The following is a 23780-nucleotide window of genomic DNA, read 5'->3' as shown; positions in this document are numbered from 1 at the left end:
AGCACGTACACGAAATATGCTCAATCTTATTCACACTCCCCAAACGACTGACGTCTTACGATAAATTCTCAAGCACCACCCAATAATACAAGTAATCCAAAACATATAACGGCTCAAGTTCAACACCTTTTTAATCCTTTATAAACAAGAATTATATGAACACAGCCAGGCACACAAAACACACACACACACACACACCCTGGTGAAGGTGTGAAAGTGTGTATTGGAGGTGTCTATCATGTGCTTTGGTACCACAGACGCTATGGTGATACACTAGATGTTAGCAACCTGCTGCCAAGGTTGATCAAGTTAATAGAATCTGCGTGTATGCGCATGTTTTTGCGTGTCGGCTGACACGCATCACCCCGACAGGGTGTATTTACTCTAAACCCGACATCACACTAACCTTAATCCCACAAGGAAAACACAATGACTAGTTTGTTTGTTGATTGGTGCAAGCCCTCATCACTGGTCTCAAAGGGCATTTTATAATCATAAACATAAAGAGTTACCAATATATCATAAACCTTTATATTTAATATATTATGCGGTCCAGACAAACGATGAGGAGACAAACAGACGTGTGGATAACACTGCTTCCATCTGGTTGCTTTCTCACAAAGAATAGATTAAATATACATTTAGGCTGCGCATGGATTAAAAATCAATAGGAGTGTGTATACTGATGGATGGAGGGTGACTGTCTGCCCGGTTTCCCCAAAGATAATTATTTTACACTGTGTCAGGGGAATGAATAAAATATGGTCCTACCGTTTTCCAAGAAGGGCAAGATTCGCTAATTGGAAATTCTGTCTGCTGATCAGCGGGCAGAAATGAAAGGCAGTACACAGGGGTAACACACAAGTCACACACACGCACACACACACACACACACACACACGGAAGACAAGGAACACATGGAAGAGAAGTGGTAACAATTTATATATAAACATAGGAGAGAGTAGTCCTACGGTAAATATACTATTTATAATGAATTCGCTGCATTCTGATTCTTCACAGACAAGCAAGAGCAACAGAAATAAGGCAGCTCAAAAATGTGGTCTAGGGGGGTGGATATATTTGTCGAATAGTAGTGAAAGTTGTTTGTACACAATAAATCTGTGTTAGTTAAAATATGCCGCACATTTCCAAGAAATAAGACACACGCGTGAGTGCACACACACACACATACACACAGACTAAGTCTGGCCCTCCCACAGCTAATAAACCTGTTGGCGGGTGAGGGGGCAGTAGGGGAGGGTATAACCAGTCCTTTCTGTGGCTGACAGTTATTCCTCTGGTGAGTGCAGCGTTTCATTCTGGGCTGGCGTTTCATTCAGGGCTTGTAGGACAGTGCGGCGGTGAAGCTGCCGAGTGACCACTGTGAGAAAGATAGAGGGATATTCCACCCTCACAGTGCCTCTAATGTCCTAAACCAGTTTATTCATGGAAAAACAGGCAGACATGCTGCCATATGTGCACGTATGACCCTAATCAGTTACTTCTGGTGCCTCCTTTTTTTGCCCTCTCCTTTCCCTTTCCTCTCCTCTGGACCTGAACTCTCTCTCTGACATGTCCGGGCAGTGCCACTCAGATTGGTGTGAAATCGCTGTTTAACAGGCGGGAAATGGGCTATGTTATTTTTGGAGCACCGTCATAGGGGACCGTTAGACCATCAGTCCCTCTAATGAGCAGGCTGATGGGAGGGGTCGGGTGAAGGTGGAGGACGTCGAGGGGTTGATGGCGGGCGCACAGGGGTTACACACAGACAACGCATATACACATGTAACACGCAGAGATGAGAGAAGGCACGGAGAGGGAAAATGTGACTGGTGGCAAAGCAAGTAGATTAGACGGACAGAGGGTCTGTTACGACAGAGGGAATGTGGGTTTACATTTGCAGGCGTTTGATTCCCCCCTTGGACCCCTTTTAGAATTGCTTGATAGTAACCTGTTGATAGTTTATGCCAATGGGCTGACTGAGTTGAGTCAACAGGAGGACAGGACCGAGCCTGCATACATAGTACACACAGTTCAATCTCAGCTTGAGATAAGGCAGACAGTGTTAAAACAATCCAATCTTGGACATGTTTCAGAAATGCAGAAAATTATCACCAATTGATTGCCAGGTTATACTCATTATTAATGGTTCATTATTTTAACGTCCCTATGGGTAATCTTTTGAAGAAAACACTCTCACAGCTGTGGACACGATTTAAAGAACAATTGAAAGAGGCTGGCTTATGTAAGAAGAATGGTATATTTAATTTAAACTCAATGTTTTTTCTTAGGTTTCATTTAAAACACATCTGAATTTCACAGAAAATACAAATACCATAACAATTTTCTTCTTCAGTGTATGTTCATTTAAACAAATAACTCAAATGATGACTTAGCTTTCCCCAGGCTAAATCCAAACTAAAGGGATCCAGAGTGATAGTAGTATAACAAAAATAAGCTAAACACTGACCCCTACTGTCAGTTTAACAACAATAAGCTAAATATTGACCCCTACTGTCAAAGCAGTAGAATACTGTCTGATTTACATTGGCACAAAACCCTCTTTAAAATGTTTTCTGCGGTATTGTATTCCGAAGACTGCGCATGCACACATTCTGTCACTTTACAATTGCTGGATCGGTTCTGCACACATACAGAAACATATGCCAACTTGCTAAATCTTCTAAGTAAGACCACCCAAATATTCTGGTTTTACTTTTTAACTTAATACAAAAGGCTTTGCATTTCTGTTATTTTATACAACATAATTATTGTGATAACCCTACTAAAAACATTGTTGTTACTCAATTGAGCTCGAACAACCAAAGCACTGGTTTGAATAAAACATCAAGCCGATGTTTCTTATCCATTGAACATGTGTCCTGTTATGTTTCCGTCTTTCTTAGGTTTGGTTAAGATATCTGGTATATGGTAGTGCCGTAAACTGAAAGCCATTGAACATGTGCAGTACGATTCGGGCATGTGGTGGACATGGTAGTGACCATTCCCCAAGGCCATCAACACCAACATTTTGGATTCTCCATAAAGAAAAATCTAGATTTAAGATGAGCCATTAAAGTGGATCATTGCACCCAACGCCATAAAAAATATCTAAAAATAAATGGGAAAATTCATTCATTGTTGAGGTGTCGGCGTGTTAAATGCACAGGGCCTTGAAGGGGAGATCAAAGCAGGAGCCTGTGGCCAGGCCTCACTTGGCCTCAGACAGGTGGGACGCAAGAGCAGCGGGCAGAGTGGTCCCACAAGGACCATGGAAGTGGAACCTACAGTAGAGAAAAAAATAAAAGTGACACAATCTCTCTAACACAATCTAAATGTGTATTTCTTGTTTACAAAAAGCTCTTTTGAATCGAATTGGCATGGCTTGAATTGAGACTCACTGAAATTCCATGGTGGCTGGTGTGTGCTCCATGTTGAACTCGGCCACAGGGACACCTCTGGCTGCAACTTGTGGGGCAAACATGGCTGCCGGATAGACTATGGAAGACGTGCCAACCTGCACAGCACAACGTCCAGGGCAACGCGGGTGAGATGGTAACAGCACTAGATGAGACGCCTATCTACCATTAACTATTTAGTCATTTAGCGGTTTCTTTCAACCTGTGTTACTGAGGGCAAAAGGGCAAGAGGTGCAAAATACAATTATAGAAAAAAGTATGGCATTCTTGCAGTAATAATATAGTTTAAAGGGGGCCAGGGCTGTACAGTGCGACAGTTTTGATCGCATTTGCTATTGAAATATTTAGCGTGCGAAGATAAATACAAGTCCACTCGCACCGGTGCGAAAGGGTGAGAAGGACCCGTGCCGAAAAAAAATACGTCTTTCTGTTCGGCTTTCAATGGCACCACTAAGCGCGAGTGTGTGGGAGCATGATGGGAGCGTTGAATGTTGGGAAATGTATTTTGAGTTATAGGCTCGCCAGTTCCCCTCGACTACTAAAAAACTACATTTCCCGAACATTCACACGTTAAGGAAGAGGCTTTGTAACGGTCGCGGGAAATTTAATATGTTCATTGTCACTTTACTGTTGTTAAATTGGTTCATATAGTGTTACTTTTGTATATACGTCCTATTCTGTTCATATAGTATTTTTATTTTTTTGACTGTAGTATACGTGCTACCAAAATTATTTTTGTGCTACTGAATTTTTTCGCTTGCTAGCGCCAGTGCTACCATTTTATAAAGTAAGCGTACAGCCCTGGGGGCGCTGGAACTCATTGCTCAACCACTGCATGTGTATTCATCTTTTGTTTACTGTTGGCATATGAGGTGGTCCATGAGAGGTCTACTCTAGAGGACAATTTAGTGGTACATCTAAAGTCAAAAGCTGGGAACCAGTGATTTAGCAGCAGTTCAATCCAAAGGGAGTTGTAGTGAATTCAGAAAGATGTCGCCAAGATGCAAGAGGGATTGAGGCATCGTGCTGAAAGAGGCTGTGTACGCTGGGGATCAAACACCGTCTGCTTCGGCATGATGTTAGCCAGCAACTGGCCTATAATGCCCACATGTATTGTTTACTGTTAAAATCCTAATGGTAGAAGAAAGTTTAACAAAAGTTCACACAAAGGGAGAAAAACATGTCATGATTGCTTGAAAGGAAATCGTCCAACTCAAAAGAGCTCACCACGAGGCAGAGATCACAGCTGTCCAGCTCTTCTTCTACTCTCTGCAGAATGTCTGAGTCCAGACTCTCTCCGAACCACACAACAGCAGGTCTGAGCAGACCCCGGCAGTCTGCTTCCTGACACCTGGACCACACCCTCACACCCACATTGATATATATGTATGTTTTGCAATGTATAGCTATTAACAGTTAGAACATGTGTATACACTACCTTGGCAGGTCATTCACAGGGATCTTAGCGTCATCAGTGTTGGGGTCAGGGGCACTGGGCAGACAGAGTAGAAAGGTTAGCAGCGGCTCCTGAAACTAAATTTGTTCCCTACATTCCAACAGTTAACTGTGGCCTTAGGAATTCAATATAGCAACCAGGGTGAGGGAGGACGTCCAAATGTGGATCTTGATTAACAAAAAGAAGAAATAAAAATAGTCAGGAGATTAACATCCCTGCAAACCTACTCACCCTTTGCCCTCCAGGGCAGCACAGATGGGGCTCTTGTGGTTGGCCGATACATGGCCACAGCTCATGCAGCGCGTTTTAAATAAACTCCCTTGATTGATGGAAATAAAGACAGCTCATCAGTCCTGAGTTCAGGAGGAAGAACAAACCAACAAGGCACACAGAACAGACAGAACAGAACAGAACAGAACAGAACAGAACAGAACAGAACAGAACAGAACAGAACAGAACAGAACAGAACAGAACAGAACAGAACAGACAGACAGACAGACAGACAGAGAGAGAGTTTCACCATGAAGTTCAAGGACATCTTTGGAGCCGGCGCGGCGGTGTAGTTCGTCGATGTTCTGGGTGACGAGGGTGACCTTGCGGCCCTTTCTGCAGAGCCTCTCTTGGCATTCTGCGATGGCCTGGTGGGCCGGGTTGGGGGCCTTGGTCAACATGACCTCGCGGCGATAGTGGTAGAACTCCCAGACCCGCGAGGGGTTCCTGGAGAAAGCTTCGGGGGTGGCAAGTTGCTGATTGGGTAGCGTGAGGTAGCGAGGCAAAGGGTGAAGGACACAAGATGGAGAGAAATCACGAGGAATAGGAAAGTGGAGGGGTGTATTTAAATACTAATGGTAATATATAAATAACACTATTGGACTCTTCAGCTTATGTTGAAAACATTATTATTATGGGGTCAGAGCAGACAGGAGTAGTCCGGTAATGGTTGTGACAGTCACATTGGTAAATTCACTAAATGTGATGAATTGGGTTACTGTTTGCCAAGTTGTAAAAATCATAGCTTCCTTGACCCAACCTCAAGACCACCCAATGACTTAATTGACACCACCGATGCGTCCTTCTGTCACCCTTCCTGACTGAATACATGGTTGGGTTATGGTTGTTTGGTTTATTTGTATTGTGGCGGCTAGCGGTTGATGTTTTGCACTACCAATTCCCCCAATGCATTTGGTCACATGTTGTTCCTTACTGCTGAGATACAGACTCACTAAAGCGTTCATAATGGAATGGAAAGCTTTTCATAAGAGACACTGGAAAAGTGTACTCAAGTCAATAGATTCAGTCCAACATTTGTTCAATGGTGGCTTACCTGTGCTTGCCACTTCCGCCAATAGCCTCCTGCACCTCTAAAGGTAGGGACTCCACTCTCAGCACTCACCCCTGCTCCGGTCAATATCACTACATGCTTGGCCTTCGAGAATATATCCCTGAACGCCGCCAAATCTAATACATAAACACATCACAAAAAAAATGAAGAGCATAGCAGTTCATTTAATAAAGAAAGTATTGAATTCTACAAAACCAGTTGACATGAACGTGTATGGCAAAAGGGTTTATTCAGACACCGTACCTGAACTAGGGCGGCTCATGTCTTGATTGCCCCAGGTATTTTTAGTTGGGACAAAAAGGCCACGTGTTACCGTGGCTCTACAGTAAAGGTGTCGGATGAGCATTTGAATTCACTGTGGTGGAAAGTTACACCGCGACTGTTGTTGACTCGTCGTTGACTTTCTTGATAGGTCGTGACGGCTGGGTGTCGTTTGAAAGGAAAACGGGACACTAATTAGACCTAAGCAGAGCAAACATAATAGTCACATAAAGTGAAAGGCCATTCACTACGTGGGGATTCCGCACACTGGTGGAGGAACATTGAATGATACAAGTTGATAGCAACCTATTGCTAACGTAAGAAGCTAGGGGGCTGATAACAACAACAGTAGCGTTCCAAGAAATGACAGTGAAATTAAACGGATAAATGTATTAATACATGAATTCCATTCAAAAATGTTATATCTTGGTTTGTAAAATAAAATTACCTTCGCAGAATGCCTTGCTGATCTTGTTTTCTGTAGAGAAACTGATGTTTCCGTTCAGGCAATTGAACCAATCCAAACCGAAAGCGATGGAATTAACAACTCTGCTTGCACAAGTGCACATATGTGGCCACCTGGTGGCGGTGTTTTTCCCATGATACAATTATTGTCAAATCATTCAGAGTTTTACGCTTTTGATATATTTATAACTTATTCAAATGACTTCACTATCCGTGTTAAGACTATCGTTATTGATGTATATGCTATGAAGGAGGCTATCAAAATGTAAATAATCTATTACTACCTGCAGGACTTTCAAACTGCTTAAACATAAAGAGACTGCGCTCTTTCTCTCTGTCGGTCTCCCCTCTCTCTCTCTCTCTCTCTCTCTCTCTCTCTCTCCCTCTCTCTCTCTCTCTCTCTCTCTCTCTCTCTCTCTCTCTCTCTCTCTCTCTCTCTACCTTTCTTCTCTCCTGTCACTCGCTCTAGTCCTCCCCCCTATACCCAACATCATCTCATCATCATATAGCCCGCCCTTTCTATACCGTCTGCCCGTCTGCATGTGTGTGCGGTGGCGGTGCCTTATCTCGCGCAGTCCCGCCGTTCAGCCAGTGGACGCCGCCCGCTTCGCCGAATATGGCGGCGGCTCCAGAAGATGGGGTGGACCGTAGACCGATTCGGAGGGTTCGGTCCAAGAGTGATACGCCTTACATCAACGAGGCGAGGATCTCTCTGCACCTGGAGACAGGTAGGCTTTCAGAAGCACGCATGACACCTATTCTGTCAGCGGCGGCTGTGTAGTCCCTAAAACGTCTGGGATGGAAAACCCATTTCGATCCATTTTGGACGTTTCAGTGTTGCGGTGTATTGCTGGGAGTTCTGTTGACACATAGAAACATGACTTTGACACAACGTGCAGGTCTGACGTTATTCTCGGTGCTGCAGAGCTGCGCCTTTGTGGTGACTATGCTACACAGTGACTCATGCATTGTGAGACCTTTTTTTTTGCACAGCTCTTCAAAGAGACATTGATATGTTTTATGTAAGGGACATTGGGCTAAAGGTTTGGCCTATACACCTGCTATCCATCCCGAGCAACGGCTACAGGGAAAGTGAATTGAAAGATAAGTTATTGTCTCCCATTTGTTGCCATGGCCACCACCAGGCTATGTTGTCTTTTAGAAATAATCGAGGCATTTAGATATTCTATATTGATTAGAACTGCTGTCTGCTGTTTATACAATGCCCTAATATAACAATGCCCCGAGTCAGTTCTCTGAGGATGAGAGATGGCAAAGCCGAGTCACGTGCGGAGCTGTCCACAATGCATCGGTGCTGAATATGCAACCGCGCAGAGATACTGTGATTTCAGTGTAAAAACTCGATGTGGGATATTTATAGCCATGAAATAGGTAGGCTATAGCTATCCATATCAAACACTTCCCAACTGTTAATGTTATATGCTTCCAAAAATAGCTTATTCTTATTATTAATTCTTAAAACAGGCCCCTGGTGATATAATCGCTGAACCTTTATTAAGTAGGCCTATACCTTTTATCAGGAATCGGATTTGATTGGACAGAGCTTACATAGCACACACATGCAGAAATCAAACAGCCCTCTTTGGCCTATTCAAGCCCGTGAATCACGGTCCTCACAACCTCCCACACATGTACTCTCTATTGTCCAGGCTTAAGTATTCTCCCACGCCGTTGTCTCTAATCAAAGTAGCTCCATGAAATCACATAGCATTCCACTATTAAACAACACGATACTCTGAATTGACCTTTTGCTCCAAATTCATTATCAGCCTGGAATTAAAGATGAGTAAGACCAAAGGGTTTTCCTATGACCTCTGCAGCCCTTTGTCCATACACAACAGGCAGATCATTTAGGTGTCCAAACAACAAAAATATGATCAATTTAGGTGTTGCTCATTGTGTTTCCTCTACACCTTGTCTCCTTTCATGTTGGGCCACTGGTATAATTTCACCCGTCTAGCTGTTGAGGATAATTCAGAGTTTATTCTGTCACCGCCACCGAAACCATAGGCCCATCCACTCTCTTGTGTATCATACATGCTGTTTATGTAGCCGCTGTCCTTTTGCATAAACCCATCCCACTCTTTTCTTTGATGTGTGCTGATGTTGTCATTCACAGCTCACAGCTCACACACACATAAACACAAACACACATACACATACAGACACACACACAAACACACACACACACACAGACACACATACACACACACACACACACACACACATGCAGACAGACACACACACACATGCACACACACGCATACACGCAGACACACACACAAAAACATACCCGGTCAGTGTGGACTTATGTGTGTATGTGTGTGTGTTGCTCTGTTGTTGAGCATGATCTGCAAACCCCTTAAATAGGACAAAAGTTTTCTGGTTGGTTTTTCTTCTGAAACTTAATGCATTGTTCACATTGTAACCCCCCCCCCCCCCCCTTCAAGCACAAACACACACACACACACACACACACACACACACACACACACACACACACACACACACACACACACACACACACACACACACACACACACACACACACACACACACACACACACACACACACCACTGGCAGAGGGTAGCCATAGAAGTGGCTGATGATTGTGGAGTGGGGAATGATGAACAGGGCTTGAAAAAGGCTAGTAAAACAGAGACCTCTGGCCAAATATGTGTATGTGTGTTTTTGTATTCGTACCGCATGTGTCTGTGTCTGCATGTGTGTGTGCTTTGGTACGTGTGTGTGTGTGTGTGTGTGTGTGTGTGTGTGTGTGTGTGTGTGTGTGTGTGTGTGTGTGTGTGTGTGTGTGTGTGTGTGTGTGTGTGTGTGTGTGTGTGTGTGTGTGTGTGTGTGTGTGTGCGTGTGGTTAAGCTCACAGGCTATATCATGCATATTAATTTTATCCACTGTCCTCTTTGCCCCCAAAGATGATGCGTCCCATATCCAGGAGCCAGACTTTGAACAGAGAGCAGCCTGGTACGGAATACCAAAGCAGATGCGGGAAGTTGAACACTTACCTAAGTATTTAATCTGCCCTACAGCCTCCCCCTTGAAGCTCCCACTACTGGTTTAGTGGGAGGGAAAAGGTAGAGGGAGGTGTGTGATTTTTTTTCCAAAAGAAGCTGGTCATTGCAGAAAACACCTCAGCCAACAGAGGCTTATGAGTCAGACTCTAATTGAAAACTCAATCAATCTCTCTCTCTCTCTCTCTCTCTCTCTCTCTCTCTCTCTCTCTCTCTCTCTCTCTCTCTCTCTCTCTCTCTCTCTTCGTCACATAAGTAGGATTTCACAGAATCTCTGTTGTACTGGGTAGTATCAACCCAGTACAAGAGGGGTATGAGGAGGAAAAGGACTGAGAGGTGAAGGAGAGAACCAATGACTCACTTGCATGTGATTTTCCAAGTGTCATACGCAGACATTTATTTCACACTCGCATACCACAGACACAGACACAGACACAGACACAGACACAGACACAGACACAGACACAGACACGCACACGCACACGCACAAGCAAACACACACACACACACACACACACACACACACACACACACACACACACACACACACACACACACACACACACACACACACACACACACACCACAGCCCCCCTATCCTAAGGCTCTGTGCTCTTGTCACTTAGTATTAATTCAGCAGCCAGAGGGAGGAGGCGGAGCAGCTTTGTGGGCATTACACATTAACTCAAGAGTATGCAGTAAAAGTAGTGAAGGAGATGAAGGAATGGTTAAGGGAACTTTGAAAGAAGCATCTGCTAAGTGACTGATTGGTAGGTGAGAAGCAGAAAAAAGCATGGATATCAGTTGATAAATGCCATGCTTTTACAAGAGCAGTAGTGTTGAGTTGCTCACGGAGCCAGTGGAGGGTATCTCTGACTTTCTGGTGCATCTGGGTCCCTAATCTAGTCAACTAAGGGGCAGGTGGTTAAGTCCAGGAGTGAGGCACAAGGCGTACCCCCCTGCTGTGTCTTTTCTGTAAAGGCTGCATGCTCCTCCCTACTTCCATCTATTTTTGATGCTTCAAGAGAAGAACAGTTCACATTTCTTTCCCCTTCAAAAGAGAAAACTACAATATCGTGTTCCAGAGTGTGTCACAGTGTCTACTTAAGAATAAAGACTCTTCAACAGCTAACAAGATGAGTCAGTCAGCATAATTTGATCCTTTCGAGACAGGGCTTTAGTTAGCGAGAGGAAGTTTAAAGGTTAACTCGAATCCATTTGGAACTTGGAATGAGACGGCTCCACACCTAGCAGACCAGGGCATTCATTTTACAGCGGGCCCCCTACTATATCTCCGTCAGCTCCTGGCTCGCGGGTTAAGATCCTAAATTAGCAACACTATTCAGACACAGGGAGAATTAATCGCTTGAACTCATGAAGACCAACGGTAAAGATCGGAGTGGGAATATAGTCTGAAACAGAAGTACCAGTCGGTTAAGTGAGGCAGGGAGGGTAACCTGCCTCGCTGCTCTATGAAGCTATAGTAGGTCATCATGACAGCAAATCTCGTGAGAGTGTATACCTTTCGCGAGAGTGTATACCTTTATTCAGCCTTTCGCGATAATCAATAGAATTCCATGACGCATGGTTGGCCAACCCTGACGTTTCCCCTGCACTGAACAATAAATAAGGGTTAACCCTACAGTCAGTCAGCTTTATATTGGCATCGACACCAGACCATCCCATACACATAACCCCCCTCACCCACCGGGCTTGGCTGGTTGTCAGGGCCCTGCGTGTAGCAGGGCTGCGTGTGTGACTGAATGTGTGTCACTATGCTCTCTCTTAATGAATGACGTGTCATTGTGAAACACTGCGCCATGGAGCGGTGTGGTTTGTGTCCTTTGGCTTTTTTGGCCTTCCCTTTTTCAACCTTTATCATCTCTCCTCTTCCAATGAACCTCATTGGTCACCATGTTTTTTTTCTCCCGCTCTATGCTATATTGCCTTATAAACACACTGCTTTGAGTTATGTTTGAGTGTGTATGTTCATGAGCTGGTTCCCCTGTGAATGTGTATGTACAGTATAGTATCTCACTCTGTGCATATGCCTGGCTTTTTATTTTTATTATGATTGCCTGAGAAACGGTAGTTCTATGGATCAGAATCCCACACTACCGTTTCTCGGATCTTGCTCGTCCTTCGTATTTATGGACGCAGCAACACCTGAAGAAGGTTATTGATCCACGCTTCATCAAAATGGGATGGAGAGACAGTTGTACTGGTGGTGAAGATGACTCACTTATCTTGTTTAGATGGTAAAACAAGACTACGGCTTGACTCGTTGTCAAATACAGATACAACTGGCTTTGACTCAAACATCCAGCCACCTTAGCGATCCCGCCACCTCTTTGAGTTGTAAACGAAGCCTTCAGAATATACTGTACATCTGTAGAAGTATGACTAACTCCAGGTTTTGTATTTTTTCCTTTTCATGTTCTCTGATGTAGTCTCAAACTAACTCTGGCCCAATGCAGAGGAAGGAGTGCTTTCACACTCAGAGTGTATTCCCATCTCTTTCATCTCGTGATATGCAGCAGAGTCACTGCCATGGTTCAGTCCATTTGGAATTGAAGAGGCTGCTCATTGTCTTGATCACTGTCATGTAAAACACATGCAAACATAGCCTACTATTTGTACATTAATTATACCTATACATTGAACCTCATCTCTTATGGCACAGAAAGATTCCTTTACCTACTTTTGTTGTTTTTTCGGACATTCAAATATATTTATTTGGGAAATAAAATGTACCTGGTCACAGATATCTCTGGGATTGACCAACAAATGATTAGCATTATTGTGCTAGTAATGGTGAAAGATGACTTGACAAGCTTTCTCATAATGAGGCTGTGCTTTGGATATGGGGTTGGCGATATAATACACCTCACTTCTTTTCTACTGTAGGTTAGTCAGGCCATGGAATTAACTTGCTATCTAGTCATCTCTAACATGCTACTACCATCTGCTGGTAAATATGCGTAGTTGTAGTGCTTTGATTATAGTTAGGTAGAACAAGAATATTGCATTGCAATTGTTAGGCATCCAGCTAGGTTGTGTGGGGATGATATCCGAGAGCCTTATCTGCGTTAACATATTTATCATTGAATATAAGTCAGTGTTACCTACACGTTTATCTTGAGTTCATAGCCTAGATTATGAACGCTGTATATTGTCCCAATGCGCTAGAAACCCATTGGTTGGCGTCAGTAATTTATGCACAACAGCGAGCTTGGATTGGAGCGGACCCTAGGGTCCGCTCCGTTTCAACCCTCCCTTAAACAAGGGTGAGGGGATTATCATAAACGGGACGCCGAACCCTCCAGTTCATTGCAAATATGGCGGGTATTGGAAGCGATGTGATGCGTCCATGGTATGAATTAGGATCTCCGATCGATGCGTGTTATCCATCAGTTTCCACGTCAGAAGAGAAGCCGAAGAAAAAACGAGGGATATGCCTGGTTCGTATGAAATCTCGTAAGCAGCAACAACAACAACAACAACAACAACAACAACAACATCAAGAGCCAAAACCGACTGCAAATAACAACAATGTGCCGTTCAATATACATTGCCAGATAGGCAAAGAGATAAAGCACATATGCAACAAATGTCGTAGCGCGGACCCGTTGGAAGGTGAGGGAAATTAAGTAGAATATCCATCCGTAATGTGCAGACTTTGACTTTTTCCTGGCTCCTTTATCATCTCTCGGTGACCGCTCCCTTGATCATTACCTCAGCCTTGCCACCTAAACTGTAAACATGCACTTCTAAACTGCAAAGACTGGGCAGTGGGCACTGTGAATACATTAACCGACCTGCTGTAGGCTCTCTAAAATGATACCCTTGTATTCACATACCCGTTTCCAATTTTACTTTGCGTAGTGCGGTTTTGAGATTCGTCTTGTTTTATTCAGTAATCCTATTTCATCTGTCACCTTCCTTAGCCGAATACTATAAGGGAAGTGTCGTTTGATAAAAGTGCAATATGATAAACATGCAAGGGGTCTGAGAGTGCAGTGGATATGAAGTCTTACTATGATTATGTGACAGTATGATTATGACTAATGTTGCGTTATATAGTAACACCTTTGGTCTCTTGTCCTGGTTCACACTGGCCCCAGCCAATCCAATTAGCTTTCCAAATTCGAAGTAGGCTGGTCTATAAATATTGTACAAGTAAATACTGCTTTTGCACCAGCAGTATGGGGCTGTATGTATCCATTGTGTTTGTGTGCTTTTTCAGGGCCCTGGCGTTGTGTAAGGAAGGTTGGCGTAATGGGAACTGCAATAAACCTCAATATGGAAAAATATACTGAATGCTTTATGGAATGAATAGAGTGATTACTTTAGAGGCTGTTGGTCCTTTCCAACAAGCAGCCAAAGGAAATATAAATTCAGTACGAGAGAGGAGAAGGCAGGAAAGTGGCTGAAAACATGGGCAAACGAGAAACAAATGCATTCCCTTGCTTCTCCATCTCTCTGTCCTCTCCACTGACTCTTCAATGGTGGAATGAGCTTGTGGTCAACACCTTTACTGTTATCCATTTGTTATCAACATTGTTCGGGGACTGTAATGTACAGTGGCTTTTAACACGAAAGCAAACGTACCTATTGCAACCTCAAAGAAACGCTGTGCAAAACCAGCGGCCGAATGAGGTCATGTAATGCGATTTGTGCTCACTGGGTTGTGTTTAGATTAATTGGATTAGAGGGGTAGATTCACACTCTTTAATCCTAAAGCCGTGTGTTTGTTTGTGTTTGAAGCTGAAGAGGTGGAGCGGCTGGCAGCCATGCGCTCAGACTCCCTGGTGCCGGGAACACATACGCCTCCCATCCGCCGGCGGAGCAAGTTCGCCAACCTGGGGCGCCTCTTCAAACCGTGGAAGTGGAGGAAGAAGAAGAGCGAGAAGTTCAGGCAGACCTCAGCTGGTGAGTGACACTGCAGCATATAATGGTATTGGGTATGATGACTCCTCTCATTCCACTCTCAAGGAGACAGAGTACTTCAATATAAGTTGCTTTGTTTTTTTACGGCTGGCTGAGAATGAAGGCTTTTTTTGCGGACAAACTTGTTTTAGAGCTGTTTCAGTTTGGTGGTCACTATTAGCCCTGGAGACAGGGCTAATCAGATCAAAATAAATCACGCCTGCCTTGCTTTTCTGACTTATCGCAAACAATGTTGACATTGCTGCCATCTGCAGATATTTCGGCAAGAGACAATGACTTTGAGGGGCAAGAAGTGCCAAAAAATAAGCTTGGCAAATTTGTTTTCTGCATAAAGTGTCTCTGCCACAACTTCGCCTCTCCTCTCCTCTCCTCTCCTCTCCTCTCCTCTCCTCTCCTCTCCTCTCCTCTCCTCCCGAGCCGAGTCAAGGCTTCATCCCTGTTTTCCACTAGAACCGCCGTCTCTCCGCGCTCTAATCTTCCTACGGAAGATGAATGTCTTATCACCGCTTTCGGACCTGGTGCGGTAATGAGGCTGAGTTGATGAATGGAAGATAATAAAGCTTCCCATGCTGACAGTGCGGAGAGGAGAGGAGTGGAGGGGGAAGGTGGCTGCAGGGCAACGGCAGACTCAGAGAACCATTGTATATGAGGACCATGTTATGTAAGGAAGGATCAGCCGTGTTGGTGGTGGAGGGCTCCCCCAGGTCAGCTGCTCCTGGTTCTGCACATAAACCCAACAGATCGCACAGGCCGGGCTAAGTTCCCACTGGACTGCCCTATTGTTAAGCAGGAGGGGGATTAGCTCATTTGGTCCTTCCTTGCGTAGCCTGTCAATAATGGATAGAAAAAACATATAGATATGACATGTGCTGACGTACATTATTCCGATGCGTTTGTGATTGCCGAGATCTAACCTACGTCACGTTGTGATGCTAAAGATACTGTTGGTGTTGTTTCGTGTCAAGGAGGAAGCAGAACTCTCTCTCATTTATTTAGTGCCTTATGTAGGTTCTGTCAGAGCTACCCATATATGGTCCCATTGTATGAACACATTGTTGTCATAGCATCAGCTCCAAGTATCCTACTTGTGTCATAAAGTCAACTCTTAACTGGATCACAAGGGGCACAATAAAAATTAAAGACACACAAAGGCCTTCAGCTGGAGCCTATTTTGGCAAGCCAAGTTTGTCGCACATAATGTGTAGAATGACTCGATTATAATGCCTAAGTACTATTAAAAGTTCAATGTTTAAATACTTAGTTATTATTTGTTTCGCTGAACGCTCAGTCAACAGTTGTAAATAATCCTTGAATCAACCATAGGAAGTCCAGGAGAACCTGTCCTAAATTAGCAGAGCATCTACGCCTGATTTAGAAAGAGTTGTGCATCCATCATATGTAGACAAAGCTGTAACTATGCTTTGTATATAATATATATATAGCTCATTGATCTCTGTTGACCTTTGACTGTCCTGTACACCTCCCCCAGTGTTGGAGAGGAAGATGTCCACTCGCCAGAGCAGAGAGGAGCTGATCAAGAAAGGTGTACTGAAGGAGGATTACGAGAAAGGTGAGAGGTCAAGGGAAGGAGATCAGAAAAAAATGGACGGCAAGGGTTTTATGCTTTCACTTATTCTTCGTATTCACAAAAAAAAATCTTTTTAATTACTCATTCTTTGTAATCACTCATTCTTTGTATTCACCCATTCTTCTACTCACTTCATACGGCGTGTATCCTCTCCCCCTGGGTAGATGGTGCAGGTGCAGCGGTGCGGGAGGAGGTGAAGATGGAGAATGGCCATTCCTCGCCGCTCCTGGAGGCTCTCCCGGAGGGGGACCGAGCTGAGCAGATGGAGGGAGCAGCCTCAGCCATCGGTAGGCTTATATAAGTGTTCATTCCAAGATGGAATTGCTTCCTCTCATCTTTTAGAAAAGATTGAAACGCAGCGACAGCAGCAGGCACAGGAAAATACAAAGAGAATTTGAGTATAATTAAATTTATAGGTGATTTGACGTGCCACTGTAAGTACACTGTAAGTAAAGCTCTGCCATAAGATTAATCAACCATGACTTAATATCAAAAATATTTGTGCGTTGAGTTGTTCTACAAAGTGCAATGGCTTCCAAAAACTATTAGTATTTGTTTTCTATTCAGGCACAGGGGAGCTCCCGATGCCTGCGGAGGGCTTCACCAAACACGACAACAGCCAGAAGCCTGGCCAGTCTGCCCCCACCAAGAAGGTCACCATGTTCGCGCCAAACGACATCACTGAGTCCATGCCACAAAAAACTGCCACGTTCCACAAACAACCCCCGGCTCCACCGCCCAAACCCTTCAACAGGCTGCCAAACCACATGAAAGGTGAGCCGGCGTCAAGGTCGTCGTTGTCACATGCTCCTCAATCGAATCGTTGTCACGAATCGTCTCAAGTTGAATGAAATTTTGGCTTTCTGAGCAGTGGACCCAAGTAGCAAGTTAGTGAGGGTTAAAGATGGAGGAAAATATGAAGATGTAACTAACTGTAAATCTAAGTTAGGTTATTCTCATGGGTTTTCCAACAGAGAGAGTGTGAGAGTGTGTGTGTGTGTGTGTGTGTGTGTGTGTGTGTGTGTGTGTGTGTGTGTGTGTGTGTGTGTGTGTGTGTGTGTGTGTGTGTGTGTGTGTGTGTGTGTGTGTGTGTGTGTGTGTGTGTGTGTGTCAGTTAGCGTGAGCATGCGTGTGTGGAGAAAAAGAGCACCACCTTAGTAACCCCCCCCCCCCCCCTTCTCTCTGGGTACAGACGGCGCCCCCGTGAGGCTGCCCTGCATGTCGTCCAGGCTATCTCCTCCTCTACCTTCCAAGAAGCTCATGATCGCCGTGCCTGACTCATCGCTGATCGCCTTCCAGAAGTGCCACGTGCCGCTGGGCGGGCACTCCTTGCAGTACGGCACCCTGCCAACTGCCCTCCACCCGCCCAGCCGCATCATAGAGGAGCTCAACAAGACCCTGGCCCTGACCATGCAGAGGTTCGAGAGGTAGGGGCCAGACATCAACAGCCGCAGCATGCAACGGAGGCGAAAGATGAAAGCATTGCATTGCTGTAGTGTTCTTCTTCAGACACACAAGTAGGTGCATTGTGATGACACACAAGTAGGTGCAGTTTGATGTCACACAGCTGGCTCACACATGACACGTTTGTGTAGTTTGGAGGGGGGTTTAGGCAGGTTGTAATTAGAAGGTTTTACCCTGTGGCTACCCTACCTTTACATTTGTAGTTTGACACACAACAAAAACACTAGGAGACAAACCACTCAAAGCTTTTTCGAAGGGCGGCCATACGTAAGTAACGGCCAATATGAGTTCCGCTTCCTCTCAAATGTGTGCTCTCATTTGACCTTTGACTCCCCCATCTCTGTCCCTATTCCAAGCTCCATGATGCATGCCGTTCCAACAGTGATGATCGATTGCGAGGAAAATAAGGAAAACCTTCCAAACGAGGGGAACTACGGGGACCCGGGTTACAAAGACGAAGAGGATGAGGAGGAGTATGATGAAGACGAGGAGGAGGAAGATGACGAGGATGAAGATGAAGAGGAGGATGATGAAGAGGAAGATGAGGCATTGTTTTCAAGTGAGTGTCTCTTTGTGTGTGCGTGTGGGTGTGGGTGTGTGTGGTACCCTATCTAGACACAAGCTCCATAGATAGCTTAGCCCTTTACCATATATGTTGTAGACTAATGAAAACAATGTGTAAACTGCGATCTGTACCTGAGAGTGAGAGTATGCACCGTTGAACAAAATGCTCAATCTTTGACAAGCAATGGGCTCTGCAGTTCATAACGAGAGCTTTGAATAATTGTTTAAGGCCATTCCATACACAAAGTGTTTTTGACTTACCTCCTCAGCGTGTTTCGTTTTGATGAAATTAGGGGAAAGTGTAAACAAAAGAATTGCACCACCCAGTTCCCAGATCAATATTAGGGCGGTATGATTTACAGATTCTAATCATTGGTCCCTGGTTTGTGTAGGCTCGCTTGCAATGAAGGTGCTGAGGAAGGACTCGCTGGCCATCAAGCTGAGTAACCGACCGTCGCTGAGGGACCTGGAGGACAAGAACATCCTGCCCATGCTGTCCGACCAGCAGAGGCTGGAGTCCCGTCAGCAGATAGGCACCAAGCTCACCAGGTAGCAACAGGTTTATGTGCACTGTAAAGAGATAGAGCGGTATAGCATCATCAATCTTTTTTTGATGTCATGCTTGCTACTTAAGTTGGGGAATTTACAAGTCCACTAAAAGTTAATGAGGGAGATGAACTTGCCCACTTTCCGGAAAAAGCTGTGTACATTCTCAGGATTCAGCCTTGCATATAGTTATTTTCCATTCAATCTATGTTTAGTTGTTTCTTTTAATTTGATTGTACAAGCTCTTGAGTTTATTAAGGAAGCTATAAAATAAACATATTTTTTGTATTTATTTTGTTTCTTTCTAAGAGACATGTCCTAAAATAGACGTGTGCTTTATTCAGGCGGTTGAGTCAACGCCCAACAGCAGATGAGCTGGAACAGAGGAACATCCTGAAACGTAAGTTTGACGGAGAGGGGGAACAAGTAGGACTAACACTGGGTCCTGTATTCTCTATGTTAACTTAATCTTTCTCTATCTTGGCCTCCCTCCCTCATGTGCTCAACCTTCCTCCAGCTCGCAATGAAATGGATGAAGAGGAGAAGAGGGAAATCAAGAGACACTTAACCCGAAAGGTAAATCATGACTAAGGGGATAGCCTTTTTGATCCAGGTACAATCACTGTACACCTATGGCATCTCAAGCCAGAACCACGAACATGGCTGCCACGAAGACATGCGCTTGTCCTCAGATGACCGCCTGTTTGAAATACGATTTCTTCTCATGTCATTGCGAGTGGCGTGAGAGGATTTCCTTCTGTGATTCTCGGATACCTCCGGTCAGACGGAAAATGTTAACCTCCGTGATGAAATTCACTCAACATACACAAACGCACACGCTACTAAAATGCATTATTTGAGGCGGAAGTCACTAGCCAATGTGTGTATCATTGGGCTGATAGCAAATTATGAAATGAAAAGCACTCGTTATTCAAATATGGAATGGATAACTAGAAAGCTCTGAAGAGGTCTAGGATTCCATCACAGCCCTATTCATCTAAAACTTTCAAGGTACTTTTTTCTTTGGCCGCCATCTGTTCAGTGTTGGATGCACCAGCTGGCCACCCAGGCCTCGCATGCCGCATGTCCTCGGCAAAGAGCCGGTTCTCTCTTCCCTCCACCTTAACGATTCACCTCCTCTTCCCCATCCCTTAGCTCAGCCAGAGGCCCACCGTGGAGGAACTGCGGGAGGCTAAGATTCTGATCCGCTTCAGTGACTACGTGGAAGTGGCGGAGGCTCAGGACTACGACAGGCGGGCGGATAAGCCCTGGACACGACTGACCGCAATGGATAAGGTTGAGGCCCAAACACATTTATATACCCTTTTGTATATGGTACACATGCACGTGATTTGTGCAGAGAATTCATATTTCCTGTTTATTTTTTTGCATCAGGCTGCCATAAGGAAAGAGCTGAATGAGTTCAAAAGCACAGAGATGGAGGTGCACGAGTCCAGCCGTCACTTTACTAGGTAGGTATTTGTTTTCTCAGTCACACAGGATATGCTTCTGTCCTCATTGGGACTTTGACTTAGCTCACCCCCCAATCACCTTTTTTTGAAGTGTTGGTGAACATTTATTTATTTACAGGGAAATTATCTCTACAATAGAGTTTGGTCTGCTGCTGAAAAAAAGCTTTTCCTTCGTGGTTGATTTCTATTGGCTGTGTACCCTTGCTCGAGCAAGTGTGACGTGGGATTTGGTCACATTTGAACAGGCCTTGCTTAGTCCTATGGAACCCAATGCGTCTGTTTCTTCTAAAACCTTTTGTCAGCACTGCTCAGATTGCATTTTTCTAAACTCTTAGGTTTTTAACTAAAACTGGGTTTTGCCTAGCCTTAAAGTGTTTACTCTACCTTTTCCTGCAGGTTTCATCGACCATAAACTCCAACCCCTCCATAGCAGTATACTTTCCTAATCTCCTAATACACCACAGTGGCTGGACTGCTGCCCCTGGAATACTACAATATTTTCTGGTGTTGTCCGCAGCAGCTGCCTGGAAAGAACAATCTTTTACTACAGTAGCCCACTCTTACCTGTGTTCTAGTGCCACCACAGGAATGTATGACCGATGCATAAAAGCGACACACAGAGAGAAAATGGCTTCCCCCCAACCTCCCAACGGATTTTCATTGTAGTCATTGTTTATATGATTATGATGAAGGGGTGGGGTATTACTTTGCTGAATTGTTTTTCTGCAGAACTCTGCTAAGCTGGACTTCAGAAATTCTGATAAAGGTATTTGTGCCAATGTGGGGTTTGGTAGGAGAAGAGTTCCTAATGCTGAGATATTTTTGGTTCCCTGTCTAGACCAAACTCTTAGACTATTTGCCTTTGGCACATTCTAATTGTACTTGTATATGTGACTCCCATTGAACATTACCATACATAAAATATCACAAATATCATTACTATAGATCTTAAGGCAGCTGTACCACAACCACCACCACTCCTCCCGACAAGTCTTTTTTTTTTACCGATTCACGATATTAGCAATAATCTTAGATTTTGTCTTTCTGCCTATTTTTGGGCTGCATTCAAGAGCTCAAACATTAGGATATTTCAGACAGCTTCACTACCAGTTTGAAACCAAAGCACCACAAAATGATATGGCAGGTGTAATCTTGAGTGCATCCCAGAATAAGGGTTTGGGGAGCTCCGCAATCCACTGTGTCACTGTGCCTACAGTCTCCTTTACAGGGATTAAACAACTGCAGACTGACTTTTCGCATTGGAAACTTATCCGCTATAACCTTTAATGCGAGAGAAAATGGGACTTTTTTTTTGGTATATATACCGTCTGCACGGTAAGACAATTCTTTGATAGTACTAACTAGGAATTCCCCAACAGCCATTTTTATTTGGCTGTTGATACTGATCATGAGTCTTGCCAATATAATGTACTCATCCTTTTACTTTTCTAATTGTTGGTAAAAGACAGACATTACACCACGATGACCATGACAGAGGATCCGAGACAGGGTCTTTTTCCAAAAAGAACTTGAGTTGCTTTAATGTTTGACATTCCTCCTGGTATTAGTTCTTGGTCTTTGCATAATCTCTGATACGACGCCTGTTTTCTGGACGATATCAAATACAAATGTAATGCAACCCTGGCACTAATGAATACAGAAAAACCTGCCACCCTTTATTCAAATGTTGTTTACAGTACACTTACAGCTCAATTGACGGTTACCCGGTCTCATGAATGTGTACGAATGGGTGTGTGCTTGTGTTTTAGAAGGGTCAGTGATCTTACTGTACCTTGTACTACTTTTTAAATGTTTTGACAAATGTTATAATTGTCAGAATTTTTACATATGTACATAAAGCAACCAGTGATCTAAAAAAAAAAAAAAACTTTTTTGTATAGTGGGAAAAACTGCATGTGATTGTTAATTTATTGTGAGTCTTCTATAATGTATGCAGTTTCTTAAAGAATGAAACATAAATACTAAGGAAAAAACTAACACTGAGTCCATGTCTGCATCCTTGTGGTATTTTCCAACATGTTTTTGTCTTGAAGACCTCCGCAAATGAACTGGCGAGTCAAGGGGCAAGTCTACTGATGATGAGTTTTTAGTCATGCCATCGCTTTCTCTTTAAAGCTGATGGTGGGTCTCGTAACGCTGTGCTTACAGTCCTTCGGCACCTATAGGTCCACACGGTTATACAGAATGCATCGGCGTGCCACAGTACTTGTGCCATAGGTCTATGGCTTTGGTCACGATGGCATCCGTGTTCTCTTGGGGTATCTGGAATTTCAAAGAAAGTTGCAGCTCACGTGAGATTGTGTGTACACTTGCATGTCATGTCAAGGCCAAAATAATATTTTTTTAAGTGCTAGTAATTCTATGTTGGTAAACTCACATTGCCCAGAAATTTCACCACAACCTCCGGCCGGTTCATGCCCATGAGAATGATCTTGTAGCTGAGCAGAATCTCAAGTCCAACAAACACCAGGATCTTACACGAGCCACTGATCACTTTGTCCCATACTCTTAGTTAAAGCAAAGACAAACAAATGTAAATAGATAATGCAGACTTGGGCTTGGCAATACAGTAAAATTACTATTTTTATTGGAGATTCTACACAATATCTCTAATTTTCAGGATATGCTTATTACCTCCAAATACAATTCTAAACATTGAGGATCAATATAAATATTTTATTGGGGATTGTAAGGGAATATATTCTCATTGTATTTCCTTTATAGTGTATAATAAGCTTTCCTGATTAATTGATATGTTCATTTCCTGACGAAGAATACTAGGGCTGGGTAAAAATACAGATTCAATGCACTGCAATTTACTTCTCAATTCAATTTAGATTCAGAATTTTTTTTAAATCGATTATTTCTATCTAAAAAAAAAGAAGCATACTCAGTCATTCTAATCTAGAAGAGAGTATGCCTAAATGTACATGCCCTTTTACATTTGTCTATGTTATGGTAATTACTTTTTAGCTCAGGAAGAATGCTATACAATGGTGTATTCCCTTTTTGCTAGTTAAAGCACAATGAAATGGTTAATTCATTTTGAACTGGTTAATTCTATCTGGTATTTTTGTAATCTGCACATATTATTGAATCGATATCGAAGCAATTGGATCAATAACAAATTAAAAAAAAATCGAAATGCGTCATCGAAATCGAATCAAGACCTAAAGAATCG

At 43.7% G+C, this 23780-nt stretch overlaps 3 protein-coding genes across 9 annotated transcripts in view; 1 reads left to right on the top strand and 2 right to left on the bottom strand.

The window, feature by feature from the left end:
- Nucleotides 1-1771: 1771 nt before the first annotated feature.
- sirt5 (sirtuin 5) lies at nucleotides 1772-7041 on the bottom strand. Of its 2 annotated transcripts, none has more exons than XM_056604356.1 (9): nucleotides 6927-7041; nucleotides 6461-6679; nucleotides 6200-6333; nucleotides 5396-5621; nucleotides 5107-5194; nucleotides 4858-4911; nucleotides 4647-4770; nucleotides 3402-3517; nucleotides 1772-3284 (listed from the first exon to the last, which is right to left on the bottom strand). In XM_056604356.1, the coding sequence occupies exons 2-9, from the start codon at nucleotides 6561-6563 to the stop codon at nucleotides 3212-3214; spliced, it is 918 nt and encodes a 305-aa protein (XP_056460331.1). In that variant the 5' UTR covers nucleotides 6564-6679; nucleotides 6927-7041; the 3' UTR covers nucleotides 1772-3211. The 2 variants fall into 2 exon arrangements, with proteins under 2 accessions (XP_056460331.1, XP_056460332.1); XM_056604357.1 differs by having other exon boundaries at nucleotides 6461-6639.
- Nucleotides 7042-13293: 6252 nt separating this feature from the next.
- phactr1 (phosphatase and actin regulator 1) lies at nucleotides 13294-23111 on the top strand. 2 transcript variants are annotated; one of them, XM_056603410.1, is made up of 13 exons: nucleotides 13294-13630; nucleotides 14762-14926; nucleotides 16434-16514; nucleotides 16697-16819; nucleotides 17100-17306; nucleotides 17725-17959; nucleotides 18353-18555; nucleotides 18953-19109; nucleotides 19451-19506; nucleotides 19624-19682; nucleotides 20262-20402; nucleotides 20502-20578; nucleotides 20975-23110. In XM_056603410.1, the coding sequence occupies exons 1-13, from the start codon at nucleotides 13333-13335 to the stop codon at nucleotides 20988-20990; spliced, it is 1818 nt and encodes a 605-aa protein (XP_056459385.1). In that variant the 5' UTR covers nucleotides 13294-13332; the 3' UTR covers nucleotides 20991-23110. The 2 variants fall into 2 exon arrangements, with proteins under 2 accessions (XP_056459385.1, XP_056459384.1); XM_056603409.1 differs by having other exon boundaries at nucleotides 20262-20578; nucleotides 20975-23111.
- Nucleotides 20121-23780, bottom strand: part of tbc1d7 (TBC1 domain family, member 7) — a 34774-nt gene continuing 31114 nt past the window's right edge. For 4 of the 5 annotated variants that reach the window (XM_056603414.1, XM_056603415.1, XM_056603413.1 and 1 more), the window contains 2 exons: nucleotides 22977-23106; nucleotides 20121-22861 (listed from right to left, as the gene is read on the bottom strand). In XM_056603414.1, coding sequence (XP_056459389.1) covers nucleotides 22775-22861; nucleotides 22977-23106 — 217 coding nt within the window. In that variant the 3' untranslated portion in view covers nucleotides 20121-22774. The remainder of the gene's footprint in view (nucleotides 22862-22976; nucleotides 23107-23780) is intronic. The other variant, XM_056603411.1, reaches the window with a different exon arrangement.

The sequence above is a fragment of the Gadus chalcogrammus genome, chromosome 12, assembly GCF_026213295.1.
Source record: "Gadus chalcogrammus isolate NIFS_2021 chromosome 12, NIFS_Gcha_1.0, whole genome shotgun sequence".
NCBI classification, from domain to species: domain Eukaryota; kingdom Metazoa; phylum Chordata; class Actinopteri; order Gadiformes; family Gadidae; genus Gadus; species Gadus chalcogrammus.
This window is presented reverse-complemented; position numbering and strand designations above follow the sequence as displayed.